Source organism: Pipistrellus kuhlii, unplaced genomic scaffold (genome assembly GCF_014108245.1).
Source record: "Pipistrellus kuhlii isolate mPipKuh1 unplaced genomic scaffold, mPipKuh1.p scaffold_m20_p_12, whole genome shotgun sequence".
In the NCBI taxonomy this organism is placed as follows: Eukaryota; Metazoa; Chordata; class Mammalia; order Chiroptera; family Vespertilionidae; genus Pipistrellus; species Pipistrellus kuhlii.
In genome coordinates, this window is record NW_023425427.1 from 12,968,387 (window position 1) to 12,993,899 (window position 25,513).

The 25,513-nt window shown below is 46.0% G+C and overlaps 1 protein-coding gene across 4 annotated transcripts; it reads left to right on the top strand.

Moving 5' to 3' along the window:
• The first annotated feature begins 10,538 nt into the window (after nt 1-10,538).
• Nucleotides 10,539-24,216, top strand: PGAP4 (post-GPI attachment to proteins GalNAc transferase 4). 4 transcript variants are annotated; one of them, XM_036433172.1, is made up of 2 exons: nt 10,539-10,665; nt 21,824-24,216. In XM_036433172.1, the coding sequence occupies exon 2, from the start codon at nt 21,903-21,905 to the stop codon at nt 23,112-23,114; it is 1,212 nt and encodes a 403-aa protein (XP_036289065.1). In that variant the 5' UTR covers nt 10,539-10,665; nt 21,824-21,902; the 3' UTR covers nt 23,115-24,216. The 4 variants fall into 4 exon arrangements, with proteins under 4 accessions (XP_036289065.1, XP_045435907.1, XP_036289066.1 ...); XM_045579951.1 differs by lacking the exon at nt 10,539-10,665 and adding an exon at nt 10,919-11,024; XM_036433173.1 differs by lacking the exon at nt 10,539-10,665 and adding an exon at nt 10,930-11,051.
• The last annotated feature ends 1,297 nt before the right edge of the window (nt 24,217-25,513 follow it).

Genomic DNA, 25,513 nt, shown 5'->3' on the forward strand with positions numbered 1-25,513 from the left:
CTCATTATCAAGTTCTCTTGAAAGTATGGAAGATCTAGCAGCACTGGGCTTATATTCTTGCATGGCCACATTGCCTGGAGCTGAATAGTGCTTCCATTTTTGTTCCTGTTTACTAAAATCCCCACTATTATCAATTTCCTCAGACGAGTTGAGTTTCATTTGAGTATCATCACCTCAAATGAAATTGTGTTGTATTGAGATAAATAAATTGTTGATACTAAGGGAATAGCTGGTTGCCTACCTGGCATCCATTCCCCCTCTCTTACCTCTTAGCAGAACACAACCAGGATTTTATTCATGTGTCCATTCAGCTCCCTTCATTCTGTATGTCTCTGGCGAAGCTGACTTCACTTATATCTCCAAGGAATGTGTTAGCACAAATAGTAAGCTCCATTCCCCAAACCAAAGTCCTACTAGTAAAAATGGACAGTTTAATCAGAGTGAATTGCTTGCTATAGTAGGACTAAAGCAATTTACTTATCTTCTGAATTCTTAAAATTGATTTTTTTTATAGAGAGAGGAATGGAATGTTTGAAACATCAATGAAAGAGAAATATCAATCAGCTGTCTCCTGCACACCCCCTACTGGGGATGTGTCTGCAACCAAGGTACATACCCTTGACCCACATCGAACCTGGGACCCTTCAGTCCGCATGCCAAGGCTCTATCCACGGAACCAAACCGGTTAGAGCCTTCTGAATTTTTTATATGAAGCCCAAAACTGTTGGAGCCTAATGAAACCAACACAGAGGTGGACAGAACTAAAGAAGAAGCTCAGGGAAATGGGGCCAGATCAATTTAGAATACCTCTAAACTTGAACACACACTTCAGAGTGCTAGAGAAGATACTGAGAAGAGAGCAGATTTTCATTTCTCACCATATAGATAACCATATTCTCCAGCTATTGCTGAGGCCTATGTTTTCCAAAAGCCCTAATCAGCCATTTGACGCCTTTCCCAATAGCCTATCCTGATCCAGAGAGGTAGCTTCACCAGAGAATTGGGAAAATGGGAGAGATGAAGGGTAGGGTGGCAGAAAATTCTCTCATTGACACATCCCCCATTTCCTATCTGTCACCACCTGTTCACCATCTTATTCTAGAGAGAAAAAGAATAACTCTGGAAAAATAAGTTTATCTCTCACACATAAATGGCAGAATAGCGTTTGCTATGCTAAAAGAATATTTAATATTTTATATCACTTGTCTTTGAAAGTTGTCATTGCTGGTTTCAACAGCATTATAAATTTTAAGTGATAATATATATATTTTTAATATATTTTATTGATTTTTTTTTGCCCCCCTTCTTCCCTCCCACACATCCCCTCCCTCCCCAGAGTTTTGTGTCCATTGGTTGTACTTATAAAAGTCCTTTGGTTGATCTATTATCTCTCCTAGATCTTCCTCCCCTCCCCGCTGTAATTTGACAGTCTACTTGTTGATAAGTAATAATATTTTTAAAGGAAAAGGTATTCGTAATTCAAGTGATTTTAATATTTGTCAAGGGATCCATCTGTAGGCTTGCAAACCCTCTTCATTAGCTACACAGTTTTGCCACAAGGTGGCAGCAGACAATATGCATTCCTCCCAGTTCCCTTTCTAAAGCTTTTGGTTCAGAGTGTTGCTGTCAGGCTTCTGTCTTTTTTTCTTTTTTTCTTTTTTCTTTTTTTTTTGATATCTTTATTGATTTCAGAGAGGAAGGGAGAGGGAGAGAGAGATAGAAACATCAGTAATGAGAGAGAACGTGCCTGTTCTCATTTGATCTCAGAAGCTAAGCAGGGTTGGGCCTGGTTAGTACTTGGATGGGAGAGAGAATCTATGATCAGCTGCAAGAGAGAATTATTGATCAGCTGCCTCCTGCACAACCCCCACTGGGGATCAAGCCCCTTTTTCCAACATTTTAAGTAATAGTACTAGGGACCGAATTGTATCTTCTTCAAACTCATATGTTGTGGGGAAACACAGGACTTAGTTGGAAAGTCTGTAAGGAGGGTTCTCTGAAAGGCCAGGGGGGACCTTGCCGGAGGCAGCAGTCCCTGCCTTGACGTTTCCAAACAAGTCTGAGCCCCCAGTGTTTTGCTGGAATCTCTCTGTTTAGTCTTTAGTCGAGTAGAAGCATGTGCTTTCTCAAGCATACTTACCCTGCTGATTGTATCTAGTTTAAGCTGTTGTTACAATAAAAGCCTAAGGAGGCAAACAATTGGGGCTGTTTTGGTTCCTTATGCCAACCAGCCCCTTAGCCTTCTCTTTCATAGACTTGTGTGTCAGAGTCCTCCATTCATCCATCGCTCAGGGTCTGCTGATCAGTCCTGGCAATATGTGATTCCCAATGTGACAATATTTAGAGATGGAGCCCATGGAAAGAGCAGGAAAGCAAAACAATATGTAAAGTTCATGAGCAAAATTCCATTAAAATTTTTATATAGTCCATTCATTTATGAAATAATTTAGAGAGAAATGAAAATCTCTAATATTTAGTCTTTTCAAGCAGAAGCACATCATGGGCCTCCATTTTCTCAAGTCTTCCTTTGTGTTTCCATGAAGTTTCATGGTTTCTTATCTCATTTGTCATTAAGAGAATGGTGGCACTGAACACGCCCTACCTCGTGTAGTCTTTTCCCACAGTGAATATTTTCAGTCCATGCCAACCACCTTACACTTTGTCTCTCAGAGGTTAGCAGCTCAATTAGTTTGTATAATACCACACTTGTTTATTAATCACCATGCCCCATCTGAGTCACCCATCTAAATTATATCTGTCTTTTAAAATTAATTTTAAGTGTCTATTCCATTAAGTCTTTCTAGATAATGTCCCAACTCTTGCTTAAGCTCATCAACTCTGACAATGAAGGTAGTATTAAAACTTGAAATGCAATGCAAGAAGGAGGCATGCCTTAGAGAAGAACGAAGGAAGGCCCCTGCTGGCAGCCAGAAGGCCCCAACCAGCCCTGATGCTCGCCAGGCTAGGGACCCTAAGTGTGCATCAATTTTGTGCACTGGGCTTCTAGTGTACAGATCATCAGGAGGCTGTTTAGTGAACCTGGGATTGAATCAAGCAGAATTAGAGATATTATTTTAATATTAGAGGCCTGGTGCACGAAATTCATCCATGGGGGGGGGGGGGAGGGCGGGGCTGTGCCATCTCACAGTCTGGGACCCCTTGCTCTTTACCACCAGCCCACTGCTCCTTAGTGCTGCTGCAGAGGTGGGAGAGGCTCCCCCCACCACCCCTGTGCTCACCAGCCGTGAGCCCAGCTTCGGGCTGAGCAGCACTCCCCCTGTGGGAGCACACTGAACACACTAGTAGGGGTGTCGAACTCAATCAGAGAAGGGGCCAAAATCTAAAATCCAGCCTAAAGCGCGGGCTGAATGGTTTACTGAACAGTCATAAACTGTCATTGTGATGGAAACGCAGCGGAGTGCAGTGATGACAGCGCGGTGCGGGCCACATTGCAAGGCCTGGCGGGACGGATTTGGCCCGCGGGACTTGTGTTTGACACATGTGCACTAGAGGGCAGCTCTTGTGTTGACCGTCTGCCCCCTGGTGGTCAGTGTCATAGAGACTGGTCATTCGCCATAATGGTCATTTAGGCTTTTATTATATAGATTAATGGTACCTATCACAAAGTGCTGGCTAAATAATGCTACAGCTTCAGAATGAAAAATGTATCTAAACTTATGGTGCTAAGATGAACCAACATTTCACTGTGATTAATATGATCTTTTTCATTTTTAAAAATTAACTGTATTGTATAATTTAAAATTGCTAAGATTGCTAACTTAAATGTTCTCACACACACACAAATAAAACCCACAGAACTTATAAAAACATTATCCCAGCCCAGGGTAATTGTGCTTGTTCAGTTCAATCTCTCAGAGCAAAAATTTGGGGCAATTAGGTTTCCAGGCATACCCTCCCTCACCCGTGTAGTTTATAGGAGTCTCAAGAGAATTCACATGGATAGAGAGATCAGGCATCTTCCCTGATGATTAGTCAGGAGTGGTGAGATGGATCATTGAACACCAAAGAATCTATATCATGCTGTTTTCACATTGCAAGAAGGGTCTGAATTTTAGCAAAGTGTCAGATTAAAAAAAAAATTGTTCATGTAAAGCTTATTTGGCTTTACTTATATTCAATTTGTAAATATGTTTTGATGTGTATAGCTATATAAAAATTAGGGAGTTATACCAATATTAAGTTTATACATTTTTAGCTAACATTATAACAAAAGTAATTTAAGTAAACACTAACGTGATCCATGGGAAATTTGTTTTCCTTTAGAGAGGGGTCTGTACATTACTTAAGTTTAAAAAATACTATATATTACTTAATTTTATTTATACTGTCTTGTGTGGTTCATGGTTGTTAGTTAAAATAGTCTTTTTCATCCCCTACCTTTTAAATTACTCTGAGATCAATAAAGGAAAATTAATATCAATATAACTGACATAGTATATCAATTTAAACATTTATTGACTAACAAATTGCATGTATTAAGATGCCATTTGCATTCACTCTGCTACACAAAGATACGAATTTCTGGTGCCTGAGGCATGTGGCCAAATTCAGTTAAAAGGAGGTCGTGAGCCGGGACCGGTTTGGCTCAATGGATAGAGCGTCGGCTTGGGGACTGAAGGGACCCGGGTTCGATTCCGGTCAAGGGCATGTACCTTGGTTGCGGGCATATCCCCAGTAGGGGGTGTGCAAGAGGCAGCTGATCGATGACTCTCTCTCATCGATGTTTCTAACTCTCTATCTCCCTCCCTTCCTCTCTGTATAAAATCAATAAAAAATATATTTAAAAAAAAAAAAAAAAAAAAAAAAAAAAAAGGAGGTCGTGAGCAGAGGTGTATGATCAGGACCAGTGGTGTATGTTGAGAATCATGTCTTATCAGCATTGTTTCCATACCTCAGAGGAAGAATAAGGCTAGCTCCAAGACGACTAACACAGTTACAGCTATTGAAGTCACAGAGTTGTGAAATCTGCAGAGACAGCCTCCAGCATCCCAGCTCTTGTGAAGTCCTCTGGGGGGCAGCGGAGGAAGGAGCCACCTCCATGATCCTTCTGGCACTGAGCCAACTGCGCTCTCTCTCTCTCTCTCTCTCTCTCTCTCTCTCTCTCTCTCTCTCTCTCTCTCTCTCTCTCTGAACCACTGACCTCATACACACACATACCAACTATTGTGAACTTAAGCGGATGTGTTACCTCTCACAAGCAGCTCTCTCTCCCATTTGAAGCTTGCTTGACCTTGAACTGCAGGACGCCGATATTCTTTCCTGTTGAAGACATTGATTGAGAAAGCAGGAGACACGTACATCTTACTTCGATCAGGTGGGAAGCAGTTCAGGTGGCCTCCCTTTCTATTCTTAGCTCTGGTTGGCAACTTTCACCCTTCACGATGGATCACGTCGTTATGCCTTACTTACTGAACTAAAACCTCCAGTTATCATTTATGCACCAGCCTAGGAGCTGGGTTCACTTGTAGCTTGTAATTGAATAAGGCTTTACAAGTAATTGGATGCCAGGGTAACAGCCATTTCAAATGTAGAAGGATAAAGATACGATCAGTTGAACATGTCCGGGCCATGGAGCACATTTTGACACTGTGCTGGCATTTCAAAGGTTCAGTTAGCCTTGAAGACTACTCCCTCCAAGACCATATGGTTCCCCCTTTTCCTTTTTTGCTTGTGCTCATTTTTATTAATAATTATGTGGACACTTACAACTGACTGATGGCCAAACCTAATTAAATCAGCTTGCTGAAATGTGACCTTAACATTTAAAATAACAGGAAAGAGATATGTGGTATCAAGCTGCTAAATGCTAACATAGCTAAAGTACTGAACATCTTGTCTTGTATTTTTTTATTCTTATAAAGGCTGTCCTACTTTTAAAATTGAGTGCCAATCCATCTGTAAATTTGTATTAAAAGAGTACATAATTCTAATTATGTGTTCTAAAGAAAATAAAGTCAAATAATTATTGAAATGTAACCATAGAAAAATGTTTATAATTTTATATTTTAGAATCAATCCAAATATGGTTGATGTCTATAACATAGAATTCTATCTAATCATTAAAGTTTGATAGAAAGCTTTATTTGTTAACATGAAATAAGCTTACAAGGTATTGCTGAAGGGTAATCACGTTAGAGGAATACGTGTATAGATAAAAACTTTACACCAGGCCTGGGTGGTGTGCTTCAGCGTTTAGAGCTCTGGACCAAGCACTGAGGGATTGCCGGTTCACTTCTTGGTCAAGGGCATGTACCTGGGTTGCAGGTTTGGTTCCTGACCGGGGACATCCAGAGAGTAAGCAAGCAGCTCGCCCACAGTCGTATAAAACATGAATGAGCAAGTACCTTGCTTTGCATTGTCACTGGTTACTGGAAACTTACATTTCATTTCATTGCGTAAACTTATTTTTTTGTAGCTGACTTGCTAGTGTTGAAGAGAGAATCACAGGCTGCAAAGGTGCTAACGCCCAAGATGCCAAACCTAGATTTAATACCTGATTTAATTGCAGTCAACCTCTCCCAGAAACATAATCTTTATCAGCCCATCACGCATGAGCAAAGTAATGTTACATGCCCTCTCCACATCGCCCAACTCCCCAGAGGAACAAGAGGCAGTCTGCAGATAAAACCCTGGCCATTCCCTTCCATCCAAAAGAAAATGTCCTGCTCTAAAAATAATCCATGAGATCCAACCCATTTGCTTTCTTTTACTACCCTGTTTCCCCGAAAATAAGACAGTGTCTTATATTAATTTTTGCTCCCAAAGATGCGCTAGGTCTTATTTTCAGGAGATGTCTTATTTTTCCATGAAGAAGAATACGGTACACATTTATTGTTAAATGAAAATAAAGGAAATGTATTACCTGTATACGGTACGGTAGTACGGTAGTTGTCAACACAAACCAGACAAACTGTGAATCCTACAGTAACAAGAATTTACTCATTTATTCAATGACAATCATGTCATCATCTTCTGGAACATCATCATAACAATCCAATTCCTGAATTTCTTGTGACTCCATTTCTTTCAGAATCAGTGGACCAAATCTCTCATGTTTAGCCTAGTGGGGGCCGTATTTTCAGGGGGATGCCTTATATTTCACTCAGAAGGAAACTTGTAAGTAGGTCTTATTTTCGGAGGATGTCTTATTTTCAGGGAAACACGGTAAAAATCCCCCTGCCAAGCCCTTCCTGTAGAAGGCTAACATGAAATCACACAGGCAAACCCTCGGAGTTTCTCTCTGCCTGCTAGATGAGTTGCTGCCCGATTGTCCAACGCCAATTAGAGTTCCACATTTACTGGGTGGAGTTTTGTTAACCCTTGGAAGCCATAACGTAATCTGTAAGTACACCAAGAAACCTGTTTTGTAAGCACTAACAGTTTGTTTGTTTTCATTTTTGTAATGCAAGTGCCTGATTTAAGCTTTGGTTGTTGAGGCTTAAACTTCAAAGAAGCATTCACGTCAATGAGGGCCATTTGGAACAGATACAGTCCCAGTCACAAGACCCGATAAAGAGCCTAAGATACCTTGTTAGATTTCAGTGCCTGACCATTTGGGCCACTTGTGCTTTTTATTTTATTTTTTCCTTCTGGGGCTTTAAATTCTTACCCTTAAGGTTTAAATTCACCAAAAAAAGTGTAAGCCCAAAACCATAGGCCCCCACCCTCAACCCCAATAAAAGCAGAACCTCAGGCCCATGCATGCCCTCTGTCTCTCTGCCAGAGACCTGCTGTGTGGCCCCAGGTGTGCTGAGTAACTTCCAGGTCCTGTAAATAACACCCCCCCCTTTATTTATTTATTTAAGTTTCCTGATGTAACCAGGAAAAGGTGTCTCGTAATCATAATAAGACCACCAGGGCTAGTCCAACCACACGTTGGCCCCTGATAGGCTGAGATCAGCACAAACAAAGCTTTCAGTTTAGTTCAAAGTCAGAGTCGGCATTTTTGGGGAAATAAGGACACACAGCTGGTTTCAATGATCACCAAATATAATATTATATATCGGTGAGACAAGCCTTTTTCAAGGGCAACACCAAGATTTTAAGCAAAAGAAGACAGAATTTCAAAGTGGTCAATAATGAGTTAAAGAGAGAGTAACTCTTGTTAGAAGGCAGTTTATACATCGAAAAGGGCAAGCACTACTTAAATTACTTTTGATGTTTTTACCAAAAAAAAATTTTAATTCTCAATGTTTCTAAAATGTAAATTATAATGTACTAAATTAGTTTGACTTTTTTTTTCATTGTCTCAGATAATAAGAATGTTTTTATAACCAACAGTATGAGAGTTTTTAAAGTTTTTTGGGGGGAAAATGTTAAGGTCATGGAATAAACATGTTTTCTGATTGATTAAATGGTTTTGTATGATTTTAGCATGCACAGTCATTTTTCAGTTCTGTACTACTGTGCAAAAGTGAGGACTGCTTGTATTTGAGAACATTTTTGTCATGCCTACACATCTGCATAAGATAGCTGGATATCAAATTCTGAATAATAAGTTTTCTTTCTTTAATAATTTGAAAACCTTTCTCCAAGTGTCTTATTGCAACCATGATTGCTGTTGAAGAAATCTAATGACAATCTGATATTTGTTCCCGTGTAGTTGATACATTCTCAGTAAGCCACTAGAATTTTTGCCCTTTATATTCTTACATGTCACTAAAATGTGTTTAACTGTGAGTGTTTTTTTTTTTAATACATATTCTTTTTTTATTTTTTATTTTATTGATTTTTTACAGAGAGGAAAGAGAGGGATAGATAGTTAGAAACATCAATGAGAGAGAAACATCGACCAGCTGCCTCTTTCACGCCCCCCACTGGGGATGTGCCCACAACCAAGATACATGCCCTTGACCGGAATCGAACCTGGAACCTTTCAGTCCGTAGGCCGATGCTCTATCCACTGAGCCAAACCGGTTTTGGCTGTTTTGTTTTGTTTGTTTGTGTTTTTTTATTTACTAATTTCTCCTCTTTGACATTCCTTTCATCTTTTTTTTTTTTAATTGATTTCAGAGAAAGGGAGGGAGAGGGAGATAGAGATAGAAACATGGATAAGAGAGAAAAATCCATCAGCTACCACCTGCACATCACCTACTGGGGACCAAGCTGCAATCTAGGCTTGTGCCCTTACCTGGAATATACCAGCGACCTCCTGGTGCATGGGACATCGCTCAACCAACTGAGCCACACCCGCCGGGTTCATCTCTTTTTTAATTTCAAAAATTTATCTTTCGTTTTTTCAATATTTTCTCTTTTGTTTTTTTCCGCCTGGTATGCAAATTCACAATCCCTCTGAGCCTCATTTTTCTTAACTTGGAATAGTAATAGTAGTGTACTAAAATCATGTGAATTCTGTGTTTTACACAGTGCCTAGCAAATAACCACTCCATTACAGTGGTCGGCAAACTCATCAGTCAACAGAGCCAAATATCAACATACAATGATTGAAATTTCTTTTGAGAGCCAAATTTTTTAAACTTAAACTTCTTCTAATGCCACTTCTTAAATAGACTCGCCTAGGCCGAAGTATTTTGTGGAAGAGCCACACTCAAGGGGCCAAAGAGCCGCATGAGGCTCTCGAGCCACAGTTTGCCGACCACAGAACTAGCCGACTAGATTGACCAGGTCTTGTCAATTGGACAAGATCATTCATTTGGCCAACCCCCAATTTTTCCATCTGTAAGATGGGTACGTTATCATCTATCTGTCAAAATTAAAGGTGGGGATGGTACTGCTTTCAACTCCAATGAACCACCAACACCTCTCCTAGGAGAGTCTGACAGGTAAGTGGAAAGCTACAGACCTAAACCCCATGCGTGGCCAGGTGATCTTGTTAAACCAAGCCTTTCTGCTTTTTAAATACATATTTACATTTTTGGCTTTTGGAATAAGGATAGCACTTGGCTAAATATCTTCTCAAATCTCTCATCATTTGCAAATTGAAGATGGCAATCCCTAAGGCACAGGAGTGAAAGTGATAGCTAGGGGAATGCTCATAGGTGCCTGGGGTAAAGCTGGATACAGTGGAGACTGGGGGGTGGAAGTGGTGTCCGTTATTATCATTAGAAATATATTGTTATTGTTGAGCGTGTTACAGATGTCTCCCATTTTCCCCTTTGCCTCCCTCCACCTGTCTCCAGCTCCACCCCAGACCGTCACCACACTATTTTCCGTGTCCATGAGTTACGCATACAAATCCTTTGGTTACTCTCTTTCCCCTCCTCCTCCCCCTTCCCTCTAACATCTGTCCGTCTGTGTCATGCTTCCACGTCTCTGGACCTATTATGTTTTTATTATGGGCAAAAGCAAATCCCTCCTGCAGAGAACAGCTGAGGCTGCGATCAGCACAGAGACTCCATCCCTACCTCCTGTCAACTTCCTTTGCCAGGAGCCTGCGATTCCCTCCCTGCCCGTCAGTGGGCGCCTTCCGCCGTCATTTTCATCCCAAGTTAGCTTTGGGGGTCGCCCTCGCTCCGCAGCTCGCAGGTCACATGGAGCTGCGCGGCGCGGGGGGAGGCGAGGCGAAGGCGCGCCCCCAAAGCGCTTCGGGGTTCGGCAGAGGCTCCTGCCTGGCACGGCAGCAGCCGGTCTAGGCAACCAGAGGCGGCCCAGGGCGCAGAGGATGGAGCTGGCCGCCCCCACCGGGTAGGTGTCCCCCGCGCACTGTCTTCCCAGCACCTTTGGCACCGCGACCGGGACGCGCACTGGGGAGACTCCCGATCGCGGGGCCGGGGTGCGGGCGGCCGCCGCCGGCGCGGGGAGCAGCTGCGGGCCGGCCCAGCCGGGGAGGGCCCGCGCCGGGCCGTGCGCTCTGGGCAGGCGGCCTTGGCCTTGGCCCGCGCCGCGGAGCCGGCCGCTTCCTTCCTTCCAGAGAACCCGGGGACCCCGGAAGGGCTCCCCGCGCGGGAACGGGGCCCGCGGCGGCGCAGGAATGAATGGGGGTCGCGGCGAGGGCGCCTCCCAACCCTGCGCCCGTCTGGCTGCGCCGCGAGGCCGACTGGAAGGTGCCGGCGAGGCGGGTGTGGGTCCAGATAAGACCCCCTATCCCATCCGTCTGCCTCGCTCCTGCCCAGCCCGGCTGGGCCGAGCCGCCTCCGAGCGGATCGCCTAATGGCCGCCCGCCCGAGGCGAGGCCCATGGCGTTGCCACCCCAGGGCCAGCCCGGCGCGCTCGGACGCGCCGCTGCGGCGATGGGTGTCTGCGGCGATGGGTGTCTGCGGCGATGGGTGTCTGCGGCGATGGGTGTCTGCGGGCGAAGGGTGTCTACGGCGATGGGTGTCTGCAGGCAATGGGTGTCTGCGGCAATGGGTGTCTGCGGGCAATGGGTGGCTGCGGGCCACCTCGCAGCCCTGGGGCCGAGAAAGGGCGGCCAGGCGGGGGCAGGCGACTCTCCCAGGGCCCGGGAGGACCGGCCGAAGGGCGCCCGCGTCGTGATCGGGGCTGTCAGCTGGGCCTGCGGGAGTGGAAACTGAGGCCCGCGGGGCGGGGATGCCCAAGGTCAGCGGCGGGCGGCGCTGGGCCCGGGACCCGGGGCTTCCACTCCGGTTTGCTGTCCATGGGAAGGGCGAGGGCGCGCCGGCCGGTCTCCCTCGCCCTCTCCCCGGCTTGCGCCCAGGAGTGGCCGGTGCCGCACTGCGCCCGCCCGCGGGGCCGGAGGCCAGAGCTCCCGCCGGCGGGTCGGGCCCGGGCATCCCCCACTCCTCGTCCCTGGTGGTCCCCGGGGTCCGCCCGGCGGCTCCAGGCACTTCGCCGTGCAGGCCTGCGCGAATTTCCCCCAGAGAATTAAACCCCTTGTAAGGGAGGAGAGAGCCTTTTTAGGGGTGCATTTCTAGAGTGCATTCAGCCGGGTACTTGAGGAGGTGAGAAGAGACAAGCCTAACACTTTACGTTATTAAGATTATTAGAAAAAATTTTTTTAAAAATATATTTTATTGATTTTTTTTACAGAGAGGAAGGGAAAGGGATAGAGAGCTAGAAACATCGATGAGAGAGAAACATCGATCAGCTGCCTCCTGCACACTCCCCACCGAGCAACCTATGTACACGCCCCCGACAGGAATCGAACCTGGGACTCCCTCAGTCTGCAGACCAAAGCCCTATCTACTGAGCCAAACCGGTTTGGGCTAGAAATTTTTTTTAAAGGCAAAGTGTATTACAAAACTAATTCAGGAAGCAAAAAAAATGTAAAGGAGAAAATAAAGATAACTTAAATTTCATCTTTTAGATGGTAGAGATTTTTCTGGATAGGTTATGTTTTCCCTGCATGCACACTGTTGGACCAATAACATGCCCGCCCCCCTCCCCCCACTAAAAAAAATCGTTTTAATTTGCATGTTGATTACCCAAGGGAAAGGACCACCTTTTCCAATGTGTTGTTGACCCAGGGTCAATCAAGGCCTTTTCCTAAATGTCTTGGCCTTTTGCATTGGTGTGGGTGAATTGACTTAATTCTGTTGCCACCTTTTCGGTGGACTTTCTGTTCGTGAATTTTAAACACTCTTTCTATATTACGCATGAAAGTAGTAATCCTGTCATTTATGTTTCACAGCCTTTCCCAGTTTCCCTAATGTTTTTTTGTCAGTTTTTAAAATCTTTGACCATATGCAAGTTTAACTTTTTATTTAATCAAATCTGTTATTCTTTTTCTGCATTGTTTCTGCTTGAGAACCTTGCTGAAAAGGGCCTTTCCTAACTCAGGTTTATATAACGATTCTCCTGTAGTTTCTCCAGGTACTCTAAAGCTTTCATTTAGACATTTAAGCATGGAATTTATTCTAGGTTGAGTTGTAAAATGGAGAGCTACTGTTGCTGCAAAGCTATTAAGCCTTTTTTTTTCTACCCCTGATTTAAATTGCTACAATTATGATAGAATAAATTATGACATATTTGTATCTGTATGTGGATTTTTGCATCTATGTCAGTATATGTTGGTGTCAGTGCACCAAATTTTAATGACTGAAGATTTATAAGAGGTTTAATGTCTGGTTTGGCAGATTCTGATTACCCACTATCATCATTTTCCTGGGTTAAAAAAAAAAATCAGGTTTTTTGTGTGTTTTTTTTAAGGTACAGTTTAAGTGCAAGAAAATGCACAATTTAAATGTATATATTTTGATGAGTTTTGTCAAATGTAACCACCATCACAATAATACAATCATGGAGTACTCCTTTAGTTTGATGTCATCATGGCACAGGGACCATGTTCATTTCCAATATAGCCTTACAATTTTAGTTTATGTGCCACCAACGTAGCATTTCCTAGCAGTCTCTGTTAGTACTAACGCCAGATGATCTTTAGACTGCTTTGCTAAAGGAACCAGCCTCTTCCTGCTCCACCAAAACAAACAAACTACATTCATATTTCATATTTCTACTTGGTTTTAGATAACAAGGGTCCTGAGAGTAGGGTCACGCTCTCCCTCCCAGTGCCTGACCCACAGGACTCGGTATTTGTTGAATGGGTAGTTGTTAACTTCAACAAATGATTACAAAAGTAACATATGCTTTTTGCATAGACATAGAAAGCAGAACAGGAAACCTCCATCCCCCACACTTTCCTCTCTTCTGCACTAATAAATGATACTCCCCGTTACCAATAAAATGATCAGACTGAACATTTTTCTACGATTCACATTGACATCGTTTGCATTTTCCCCTTAGAGACTTTTTAAATCTGCTTAGTTGCTGTAGCAAATTACCATCAGCTGTGGAACATTTCTCCCCGTTCTGGAGGCTGGGAGTCAGATCAGGGGCCAGTTTCGCTGGTTCTGGTGAAGGCCCTGTTCCTGGTTTACAGAAGGCCGCCTTCCTGCCGTGTCCTCCCTGGCGGAGCAGAGAGAGGAAGCAGGCTCTCACCTATCTCACTTACAAAAGCCCTGATCCCACGAGGAGAGCTCCAGGCAACTATTTACCTCCCAAAGAACCTGTCTCCCAATGCCAGCACGCTGGGAATCAGGGTTTTCATATATGAGTTTTGAGGAACATAAACATTCAGTCCATAACAGAGGCCTAGCGAAGACTCTTCTGTCAGTAGATGTAAACCTTTCTCTCTTCTTTTTAATGTCTCAGATCATCCTCTGGTGTAATTATCCTAAACATCTGCCCTCTTTCTCTCTCTTTCTTCCTATAAAACTGCCCCGAACATTCCCTGTCCGTCTTTGGTAGCATGTGTTTGCATTTCTGCAGGGTAGATTCCTGCAAGTAGAATTTCTGTGTCAAAGGGTATGTCCATAAAACATTTTTATAGATACCGTTCTAACTGTCCCTCCAAAGGTTGCACCAGTTTATATGAAAGTGCCCATGGGCTGAACCCGGCCACTTCCTCTTGAAGTAAATTGAATTGACCTTATGTTAAATATAGAGATAAATTTTTCTCTTATAGAGAAAAAGGCCCCTATCTCCTCTTCCGTTCGTGAGTCTCCGCAGCTGGGGAAATGTTATTTTTCTCCACTTATTAAAGACTTTTTAAAGCGCTCTTCTTAAAATATGTTGCATATTTCTGCATATGTCTTAAATTTATTTCTATCTATTTTAGATACCACTTTGTCTGGTGTATTTTTTATCCCATTCGTTAGTTTGGTGATTGATGAGATGGAACTGATTTTACATATTAATGTTACTGCCCACATTCTGAAAGACTTCTATCATTTCTAATGTTAGAAATGAGTTGATCTGTGCTCATGTGGCCAATTTCATAGCTGGAGAATTGGGGCATATGGAGGTCAACCGAGTTGACCATGGTCGGGTACTGAGCCTCTTCTGTGTGTCGAGTACTGTGCTGGGTCTGTGAGGGAAGCCAAAGATAAATCAGACTGAACCCAAGAACAAGGGCTTTATACATTCCAAGGGCCATGAATAAAGCCATGAGAGGCAGCAGGCACCATGGGAAAAATATGGGCTATGAAATTTGTCCTGTGTTTGGAAGTTGGTAGCTCCCCCATTCCCCCTCCCCCCATATAAATGGGATTAGTTCCATTGCTATTTGAGAGTGCTATTTTGGTCCAAAGAAATAACGTGAGTCTAGTACAATGCTTGGATATGTAGTTGGAGCTTAATAAGCGGTAGCTATAAATAGGTACAGTCTAAAGTAGAAAGTGTCAAAGGAATGCCTTTGGCTGAAAGTTCAAGGAAAGTGCCCCAGTACTTGAGAAGAAAAAAAGGTATTTTTTCTGGTTGGCTTTTGGAAGAGTGTATTTGAGCTGACTCCTGGTGGCTGATGTAGCCTCTGGGAGAAGAGGTGGGTCTGGAAAGAGAGTGGGAACTGGATTGTGAAGAATCTTGGCGAAGAATTTGGAGTTCATTCTGCAAGTCACTGGGGACGCCTTGAACAGGTCTACAGAATAGAGGGCCACGTTCAGACCTGTCGGATGCTGATAACATAAAACGTTCCCATCGTTTGCACAGTGTCTTGTGTCTGACAAAGGCCTTTCGTGACTGTTGCCTCATTTCATCTCCACCGCACCCCCATAAATGAGATAGCCTTTATTTTCCATTTTGCAAGGCGGCAAAACAGCCTTGGCAAGATCAAACGATCCCCTTACACAAACTCACCTCATTAGCAAGTGTTGCTGTTACCAGGTCACTTCAGTGCCAGGGGCTGGCCCCGGGCCTGCCCGCCTGTCGGGGACTCCTGTCAGGTGACCTCCAGGTTCCTGATTTGCACGGGAAAAGTTTCCAGACTGGTTGAAGTGAGAACAAAGCAAGTTTTATTCAGGCAGAGAAAACGAAAGAGGCCAGGGCCGGGGTGGTGAGGCTGTGAAAGAAGCAGAGAAGTTCAATGGAAATGGACTTGGGCCAACTTGAGGGTGAGTTTCGCACGTGGTCTACCTTTTCTTGTGACTCTGTGTTTCCGGGCCCGAGCGGTTGCTGCTAAGTGTTGCTGTGCCAAATTCTGCCTCTGCCTCTGGTTGGGAGGGGGCCTTGTTGTCCTTAACTTCTGAGACCACCTCAGGGGGTTCTTGGATAAACTGTTTCCCTTTGATCTTGCACGGAAGTGAGAGCTCTGGGAAGAGGGTGTCAGCTCTGCTCCTACATCCTCGTTCCCCTTGTTGAGATTTCCCTTAACTGCTTTCTGTCTGGTCTCACTGGGACCAAAACAGCTCCCTCTTTTCTAAAAAAAAATGTATTTTATTGACTTTTTACAGAGAAGAAGGGAGAGGGAGAAACATCGACCAGCTGCCCTCCTGCACACCCCCTATTGGGGTGTGCCCGCAACCAATGTACATGCCCTTACCAGAATCGAATCTGGGACCCTTCTGACCGATGCTCTATTTACTGAGCCAAACCAGTTTCGGCCAAAACAGCTCCCTCTTGAAGTCAGAAGCCTTTGGGGAGCCTGCTGCAGTCGGCTGGCCTGGATGGAGGTGGTGAGGAGCAACCAGCGATGGAAGTGAAGAAGGGCAAGGGGAGGAGAGACGAGGAATGGCTAGGACTCGGGAAATGGATTGGTGTGAGAAGTCAGAACGAACTGGTCTTTAGGGCTAGGTGCCTGGAGAGCGGTGGTGGGGTTTGTGGAGGAAGCTGGCTTGGGAAGCGTGTGTCACAGGGTCGTTATCTCCTGGCGCTCAGCCTGGTGCTCTGCCACCCCTGCTCCTGCGACCCTTCAGCTTCATTTTCGGAAGATGCACTAAAATGTGACGGCCACTGTCGCTCCGTCGATGCATCTTAGCCCTGTTTCACGGTTATTTCTTGGTGTCTTTGTCCTTCGTGGCCTACCCTGACAGCTCCATCCTAGACGTGGTAACAGGCATAATCCAGTTTAGGAACTGTTTGTGTTTCAAAGTGCACTAGCAAGGGGTGGACAAGAATTTCAGTAACCCCGGTGCCTTGGCATCGGGGATGTGAAGGCAGGGTTGCTTCCAGACCACCTCACGCAATGCCAATCGGTAGACAGCATTGTTGGAGGGTGGGCCTGAGCCGGCATCTTCTTGGAGACTATGGACTTCTGGAAAAGGCCATCAGAGTGACACTGTAGACACAGCTCTTTGTCTGTCCCAGCCCTGTGACTGGGCTGGGAGTGGAGCACTCCTTCCCTCAAACTACCAGTGGAAAATTCCATGCCTTCAGGTCTGTTCTCCTAATGCCAGTGGTCTTAAAACCAGGCCCGTAAAGTGAACTAAATTTTAGCTGGGATCGGTCACCACATGCCACCGTGCAGCCATTGGTTAAATCCTTTAAGAAGAGGCTTTAAAAAGCTAAGAAAAACATGGTCCTGAATGCCTACGTAACGTCCTGTAGCTGGATGTTAGGCAGAGAAGACATCTGATCACTGAATGGGGGATCTGATCCCAGCTCCCATGGCTGACAATAGGTGTGCTAGATTGTCAAGACAATTTTTCTGGAGAGGCATGCATTTCCCTAGTCATGGACTTCAGGCTAGGCCATATGCTTGTAGAACCCCCTTTCTTGTGGAAGATGACATAACTCCGCCCTGTCGTACGTCAGAGTTACGGTGTGACTTGCCGTGGCCAGTGAATGCAGTGGGGCGTGATGTGAGTGATTCTGAGCCGCAGCTGTGAGAGCCAGCATGGGCCTCGCTCTCTGTCCCTCTCCCCTCCGCCACAAAGCCAGCCATGGTGAGGGAAGAGGCACTCTGCCTGCCTGGGACCTGGAGTGTAGATGACACGGAGCAGAGACAGTGGACCCATAATGCAAAGGAATGTGAGCAAGAATCAAACCTCAGTTTTTATAAACCCCTGGGACTTTGGGGTCTTTGCTGTAGCCTGTTCTGACCCATACAGGATGTCATGATAGGGAGCCAGGTGCCTTAGGAGCGGGCATTCTAGAAATTGTCCAGGCTCTCTGAGCAGATGGCGAGATCCTATCTTTTTTCCTGAGGGCTTGGAAACCAGTCTGCTGCGTCGCCTTCCTCTGCTCTGTGGACAAGTACATCTCTCTGGCTCACGGCTTCGGCCCGTGCACAGTGAGTGGACTTGACCTGTGGCCCACTTGAGCGAGGCTGTAAATGGATCTGCATATTTTGATTCTTGTATAGTTGCCACCCAGCCGAGGAGCATTCCCAGGTGGCCGTTTCTGCAACTTGACAGGAATGGGATGTCTGTGCAGTGGCCTGATCCTGACCTGCAGCCTGGAGCTGAGCCCAAGCTGAGCTGTAGCTGTCCACAGACCAGCGACCATGAAATGCGTGTTGTTATAGTAAGCCATGAACATCTGGGGCTATCGCCTTGGCGAGGTGACTCGTTTGGTTGGAGCGTTGTCCTGTACGCCAGAAGGTTTTGGATTCGGATTCGATTCCTGGTCAGCACATACTTGGATTTCAGGTTGTATCCCCAGTGGGCGAGTGTGGAGGAGGCTACCAATTGATGTTTCTCTCTCACATCAATGTTTCTCTCTCTCTCTCTCTCTCTCTCTCTCTCTCTCTCTCTCTCTCTCTCTCTCTCTCTCTCTCTCTCTCTCTCTCTCTTTAACAAAAATCATCCTCGGGAGAGGATAAGAAAAATCTGGGGCTGTGCATCACCCTGGCAAGAGCTGATCAGTCAGCAAGGACCATGTGTTCTCTGAACAGAAGGAGCCCCTCTCCTTCACTAATCATCAGTAGAACAGCGGTCTCACACCGGATTTTTAAGATTTCTGAGATGTTAATGATTTCATAGCTCCCAGTATAGGGAAATTGCCTGGGATTAAAGGTCCTCTTTATATCAGCACTGGGTTCCTTAGTTTCCATCCCAATAAGTAATGAAATCTAAGGAACATCGTCATGCTTGCTTTATAAACACAGCTTTAAGAAAGTCCTCTTCCTCCCCTCTGCTACCTGGAACACACAAGTCTCTTTCATACAGAAGTTCTGGAGCCAGCCCTGCAAGAACACCAGGCCCCTTAGCAAGATCCTAGGCCAGCGGTTGCCAACCTTTCGGACCTCACAGACCACCAGTTGACACTGGTTGACAACCACTGTCCTAGACCAAGCATGTCTAACTCACGGCCCATGGGCCGCATGCGGACCACAAATATTTTTGCAGCCCATCCAATATAATGGTATATAAGAAACATTTTAATAAAAATTTTGTAACTTAATTCTTACAATACCCTATTGTACATAATTATTAATAATGAACTACAACATTCGCTAATGACTAATTACTATAATGGTGAAGTGCTATTCATTATGTACAGGCGCACCATTTCTCCCCACTAATACTAGCAGCAAATATTTTAGCAGCCGACTACCCCGACATTAGTTTTGTACTGACTTGTTTGGTGTGCACAACAGGAAATACTTCGCTTTCGGAGAACAAGAAAAATGGATCTATTTGTGTTATGCTTATTAATTTGTGCAGTTATTCGGTGTCTGGTAAGTTAGTGTTCAAGAAAAAATAATAATTTTTATTAAAAAGTTCTATTATTTTATGTTGACGGTTGCTCATTTATTTCAGCCCTTTGTATTCAGCGTGTCTCTATCGAAAAAAACCTATGTTTCTATGAATATTGAAGCTCTTGTTTTTTTGCGGCCCATATAAACGTAAACCTTGTTTGTTTGGCCTGTGTTAGCTTTTGAGTTTGACATGCTTGTCCTAGACCACATGTGTCAAACACAAGGCCCGCGGGCCAAATCTGTCCAGCCAGGCCTTGCAATGTGGCCCGCACCGCGCTGTCATCACTGCACTCTGCTGCGTTTCCATCACAATGACAGTTTATGACTGTTCAGTAAACCATTCGGCCCGTGATTTAGGCTGGATTTTAGATTTTGACCCCTTCTCTGATTGAGTTTGACACCCCTATCCTAGACAATTCAAGCAGGAAGCCAAGGGCCTGGGAGAACTTGGTGCTTGCAGGGCCTCTCCGGTCATATCTGGTGTAAGGGTGTACCCTCACTCAGTGTGTTCATTCAGTAAATACTGTGGACTTGACCCTTCCGTAGTGGTAGGTGCTGGATATCCATGGTGATCCAGACAGACAAGCTTATGTTTTGCTGGGGCAGGCTAGCTGAACCGAGGGTTAGCAAGGAATCTAGCAAGCTTCTGTTATGCATGAAATTGCTGGGATTGGATCTTTATGTCAAATATATTAAAGTTGAAAATCTATTTTCTGTAAGTCGGTACCTTTAAACCCAAAGGTGTAAGTAGGTATTTAATAAAATGCTTTTATCTCACCCTAGTCCCTAAGCCACCTAGTTCCCTTCTCCCTGTCGGGGCACATGGGGGAGGCAACTGATCAATGTATCTCTCTCGCATGGATGTTTCGCTCTCCCTCTCTCTCACTCCCTTCTGCCACTCTCTCTAAAGACCAATGGGGAAAATATCCTCGGGTGAGGATGAACAACAACAACAAAAGTCTGTGAAGAATATGCAACAGACACAGTGTTGTGACTCACAAAGTCTAAAATACCACTTACTGTCTAGCACTTTACAGAAAGAGATTGCCAATGTACAGTCTTGAACATACTGTGGAAGGAAGGCAGTACAAGATGACAGAGCTTTCTCTTATCTTGAAGGGCCTTGTGGACCATGATAAGAAGATTGGGTTTTATTAAGAGATCAAAGGAAAGCTAAAGAATAGTTTTAAGCAAGAGGTTGACATGATCAGATGCATATTTTTAAATCAGTTGTATGCATACACATTTATATGTGCCCCACACACATGCGTGCACACATACACACACACACACACACTCCCGAAAAATCCCACCCCTGGACTAAAGAGTGTCACATTGCTGTGTTACTAAAAACTGTCACTAGAAACGTGTGAGGAAGGAGGATGGGTAGCAGGTTCATACCAAACACAGAGCTGGGCTTTGTCATTATGATCACATTGTCATCTTAGCACTTACTATGTGTCTTTCTCCCCCCACTGCCCCCACTCATGCCCTCAACCCCCTGATGTCTGTGTCCATTGGTTAGGCATATATGCAGGCATACAAGCCCTTTGGTTGATCTCTCCCCCTTACCCTCACCCTCCCCTACCTTCCCTCTGAGGTTTGACGGTCTGATTGATGCTTCTCTGTCTCTGGATCTGTTTTTGTTCATTAGTTCATGTTGTTCATTATATTCCACAAATGAGTGAGATCATGTGGTATTTATCTTTCTCCGACTGGCTTATTTCACTTAGCATAATGCTCTCCAGTTCCATCCATGCTGTTGCAAATAGTATGAATTCCTTTTTTTTTTTCTTTTTTTTCTTTTTTTACCGCAGTGCAGTATTCTATTGTGTAGATGTACCACAGTTTTTTAATCCATTCATCTGCTGATGGGCACTTAGGCTGTCTCCAAATCTGAGCTATAGTAAATTGTGCTGCTATCAACATAGGGGTGCATATATCCTTTCTGACTGGTGTTTCTCGTTACTTGGGATATATTCCTAGAAGTGGGATCACTGGGCCAAATGGGTATTCCATTTTTAGGTTTTTGAGGAAACTCCATACTGTTCTCCACAGTGGCTGCACCAGTCTGCATTCCCACCAGCAGTGCACAAGGGTTCCTTTTTCTCCGCATCCTCGCCAGCACTTGTCGTTTGTTGATTTGTTGATGATAGCCATTCTGATAGGTGTGAGGTGGTACCGCATTGTCGTTTTGATTTGCATCTCTCAGGTGATTAGTGACTTTGAGCATGTTTTCATATGTCTCTTGGCCTTCCTTCTGTCTTCTTTTCGAAAAGTATCTATTTAGGTCTGTAGTAGCAGGCTAATTTTTAAGTTGAGGATGATATAAATACCCAAATGGCCCTTGGCAGAAAAAAGCTTCCCCACCCCTGCCCATTTCTAATAGCCACACAACCTAGACCTGGAATTTCTGGTTTAATATACGCTGAGTCCTGTCCCTTTACCAGTCTCTGCCTCCTCTTCCTTTAGGGTTGACTTGCACTGAACTGGGCCTGCGGTCCAGGATGGTTTGTGCTCGGGACCAGACCTGACCAGAGAAGTCGACCTCATGAGCACGTCCGCCTCCCCCGCGGCCATGCTCCTCCGGAGGCTGAGGCGGCTCTCCTGGGGCAGCACGGCCGTCCAGCTCTTCATCCTGACCGTGGTGACGTTTGGCCTGCTGGCCCCCCTGGCCTGCCACCGGCTTCTCCACTCCTACTTCTACCTTCGCCACTGGCACCTGAACCAGATGAGCCAAGATTACCTGCAGCAGAGCCTGAAGGAGGGCGAGGCCGCCCTCCACTACTTCGAGGGGCTGCCCTCCGCCAACGGCTCGGTGCCCATCGTGTGGCAGGCCACCCCCCGGCCCTGGCTGGTCATCACCATCGTCACGGTGGACAGGCAGCCCGGCTTCCACTACGTCCTGCAGGTGGTGTCCCGGTTCCACCGGCTCCTCCAGCAGTGCGGCCCCCCGTGCGAGGGCCACCAGCTCTTCCTGTGCAACGTGGAGCGCAGCGTGAGCCACGAGGACGCCAAGCTGCTGTCCAGGTACGTGCCCGTGGCCAACCGCTACGAGGGCACCGAGGACGACTACGGGGACGACCCCTCCACCAACTCGTTCGAGAAGGAGAAGCAGGACTACGTCTACTGCCTGGAGTCCTCCCTGCAGACCTACAACCCGGACTACGTCCTGATGGTGGAGGACGATGCCATCCCCGAGGAGCAGATCTTCCCCGTGCTGGAGCACCTCCTGCGGGCCCGCCTCTCCGAGCCCCACCTCCGGGACGCCCTGTACCTGAAGCTCTACCACCCCGAGAGGCTGCAGCACTACATCAACCCGGAGCCCATGCGGATCCTGGAGTGGGTCGGCGTGGGCATGGTGCTGGGGCCGCTGCTCACCTGGCTCTACATGCGGTTCGCCAGCCGCCCGGGCTTCAGCTGGCCGGTCCTGCTCTTCTTCTCACTCTACAGCATGGGGCTGGTGGAGCTGGTGGGCAGGCACTACTTCCTGGAGCTGCGGCGGCTGAGCCCGTCCCTCTACAGCGTGGTCCCCGCCTCGCAGTGCTGCACCCCGGCCATGCTCTTCCCGGCCCCCGCGGCCCGCCGCACCCTCACCTACCTGTCCCAGGTGTACTGCCACCAGGGCTTCGGCAAGGACATGGCCCTGTTCTCGCTGCTGCGGGCCAAGGGCGAGCGGGCCTACGTGGTGGAGCCCAACCTCGTGAAGCACATCGGGCTCTTCTCCAGCCTCCGGTACAACTTCCACCCCAGCCTGCTCTAGGGGGCCCGGGACAGAGACCCTTTCCTGGAATCGGCTGCTGCTCTGAGATGCGAACGCTGAGCTCCTCACTGAGACACGGCCGCTTGCAGATGTTTCGTTGTGTCACGTTGCTGGGGGCAGAGGCATGGGGACAGCCGAGGAGAAGGCCAGTCAAGAAGCTTGGTAGGAGCAGCAGGTGGCCTCAGATATGGACCTCTGTCCCCTCCACACAGCCGCACTGCCTCATGCAGTCTGACCCACCCAAGGAGGCGGGGGGGGGGGCGCGTTAAAATGCCGGTTACGTTCTCCAGTTGTGTTCAGCCCTGCTTTGCGATAGACTCGGGGACTGCCCACAGGACTGTGCACCTCGATGTGACTGCTCGAGGATGTGAAGGGTGGAATTTCGTGAAAGGCAAGGTCCTTTCGGATGGATTTCTTTCTCCCTGGGCATGAGAATGGATGTGTTTCGGATATCCTGTATGTCTAAATAGGCGGGACCAGGTTGATAGATTCTGCTTGCTGACCTGGTATAATGAAAGCCAATAACAGCTGTGCGTTGCTGGCAGCACGGAGGCAGGTGACCTGGCTTTTGTTACTTTCCTTTTTCTTCTCTGCGCTGCAGGGCACTGATGACCAGTATTGTTAGTGAGAACTCCAAGGTACAGCAGAATCTGAAAGCACCTTACGGATCATCAAAGTCAGATCGCTTATGTTTAATGGTGACTTAATAGTGAAGATGTCCGTCCTATTCCGATTATTGGAACACTGGATACTGCAGAATGGTATTGAATGGATGAGCTCATTACGAACGGCATATCCCTCTCCCTAACTTTTCTGGCTAACCCGTCACCCTCATTTCCCTTCCTTCTAGGCAGCATGAGACAACATGGACTGTGAAGTCAGAAGACCTGCACTTTTATTTCAGATTTCTCTTAGGTCCCGGTGGTGTGAACTTGGCCAAGTCATAACCACTCGGAGTCTCAGTTTCTTCACCTGTAAAATGAGGCCAGTGGTACCTACCTTTTCAAGTTGCCTTGAGACTGTATGTAAAACAACTTATACGCGCTTAGCCCAGAGAGGGCACGTGGTAACGTCTAGTTCTTTTCTCTCCTGTAGTAAGTATTGATATATAGAACTCGAGTGTATTTTGGATAAAAGTGTTAATGGTAGTGTTTAGAGTGGGAGATAGGACACAGAGCTGACACCTAGGAAGCTGCTGTTCTAGACCAACCACTGCTAGAATAAAGGCTGACTTGTCCTTGTGGCTTCCGGATGGAACACATCTCGGCCCCACCTCCAACCAAAGTAATTTTTCATTTGAACTGGAAGCGATCTGAGACACCTCTTGAACTTATTCCAAGACTATCATCTGAAAATTCCTTTTCTGGAGAATTACACATAAATGGCCTTTGATGAGACTTAGGGAACGGGTGGGCAACATGCCCCTTCCTGAGGACAGATGGTTACGTGATAGTTCACGCAGTTGTCCAGTCTGGCTCAGTGCCACATGCTCTGTGCTTACATTGATCCTCTCAAGAACAGGGAGGGAGTATACGGAGGTGGGGGTGGAGGAGGCAGTGGGTTCACCATCACACTTTACAAGTGAACGAACTGAGAGCCAGAGATGTTAAACAACTCCAGGACCACACAGCCGAGCAGGAACTGAAACATAGCTCTTCTGACTTCTGGCCCCTGTGGTTCCTCCCATCCATGTTATAGATATCTGTGTAGTCCAATTCTCTTTTGTAAAATATGATTGTAACCTGGACTGAATACTATCTCTGTAAACTAAGATGGTAGAAACTCATTGTCATGGGGAACAAACAGGTATCAGTGTGTGTTGTGTTGTTATAGTGACCTGTTATGTATCTCCCAGGAATGTCCAAAGTGATCAGAGCTACTAGAGGACTTATTCAAGATGTTCAGATTCCACACCTTCATGCCTCCTCTCCCAGCAATGGACCCACCCCTATGTTTGAGAGCAGAGCCAGCCTCATGTTTGAGAATAGAACCACCCTCAACCTATAGACCTCATGAGTTTATTGTGTTAATGATTGGATCTCCGCATGAAAATGTATTTGTCCAGTGGAAGAAGAGCCACACCTAAGCTAGAAAGGAACCATTGCTGGTTTCCATTTCTGCTGTTTCTAATTCAGATGTCTACCACATGCAAACACTCCCTCCCCCGTCTCCTTCATTCTGGATGGCCAAGGCCATCTTTGCCTTGTCTGATTTCTCTGCCTCTACACCAAGAAACTAGAGTCTGCCTTCCTTGGACATTTTCTGCGGCTCAGTGCTGCCCTTTTATCTCTACCCACTTCTAGATTTTCTTCCCTTTTGTCCTTCATTCCTAGAGCCCGATTTTTGTATATTGTCCTTGATTAGGACAGCTAACAGCTTCACACCAAAGCTGAAGTCTC

Excerpts from the sequence above, each read along its gene's own strand:
- PGAP4 (XM_036433172.1), top strand. The coding sequence starts at position 21,903 with ATGAGCACGTCCGCCTCCCCCGCGGCCATGCTCCTCCGGAGGCTGAGG.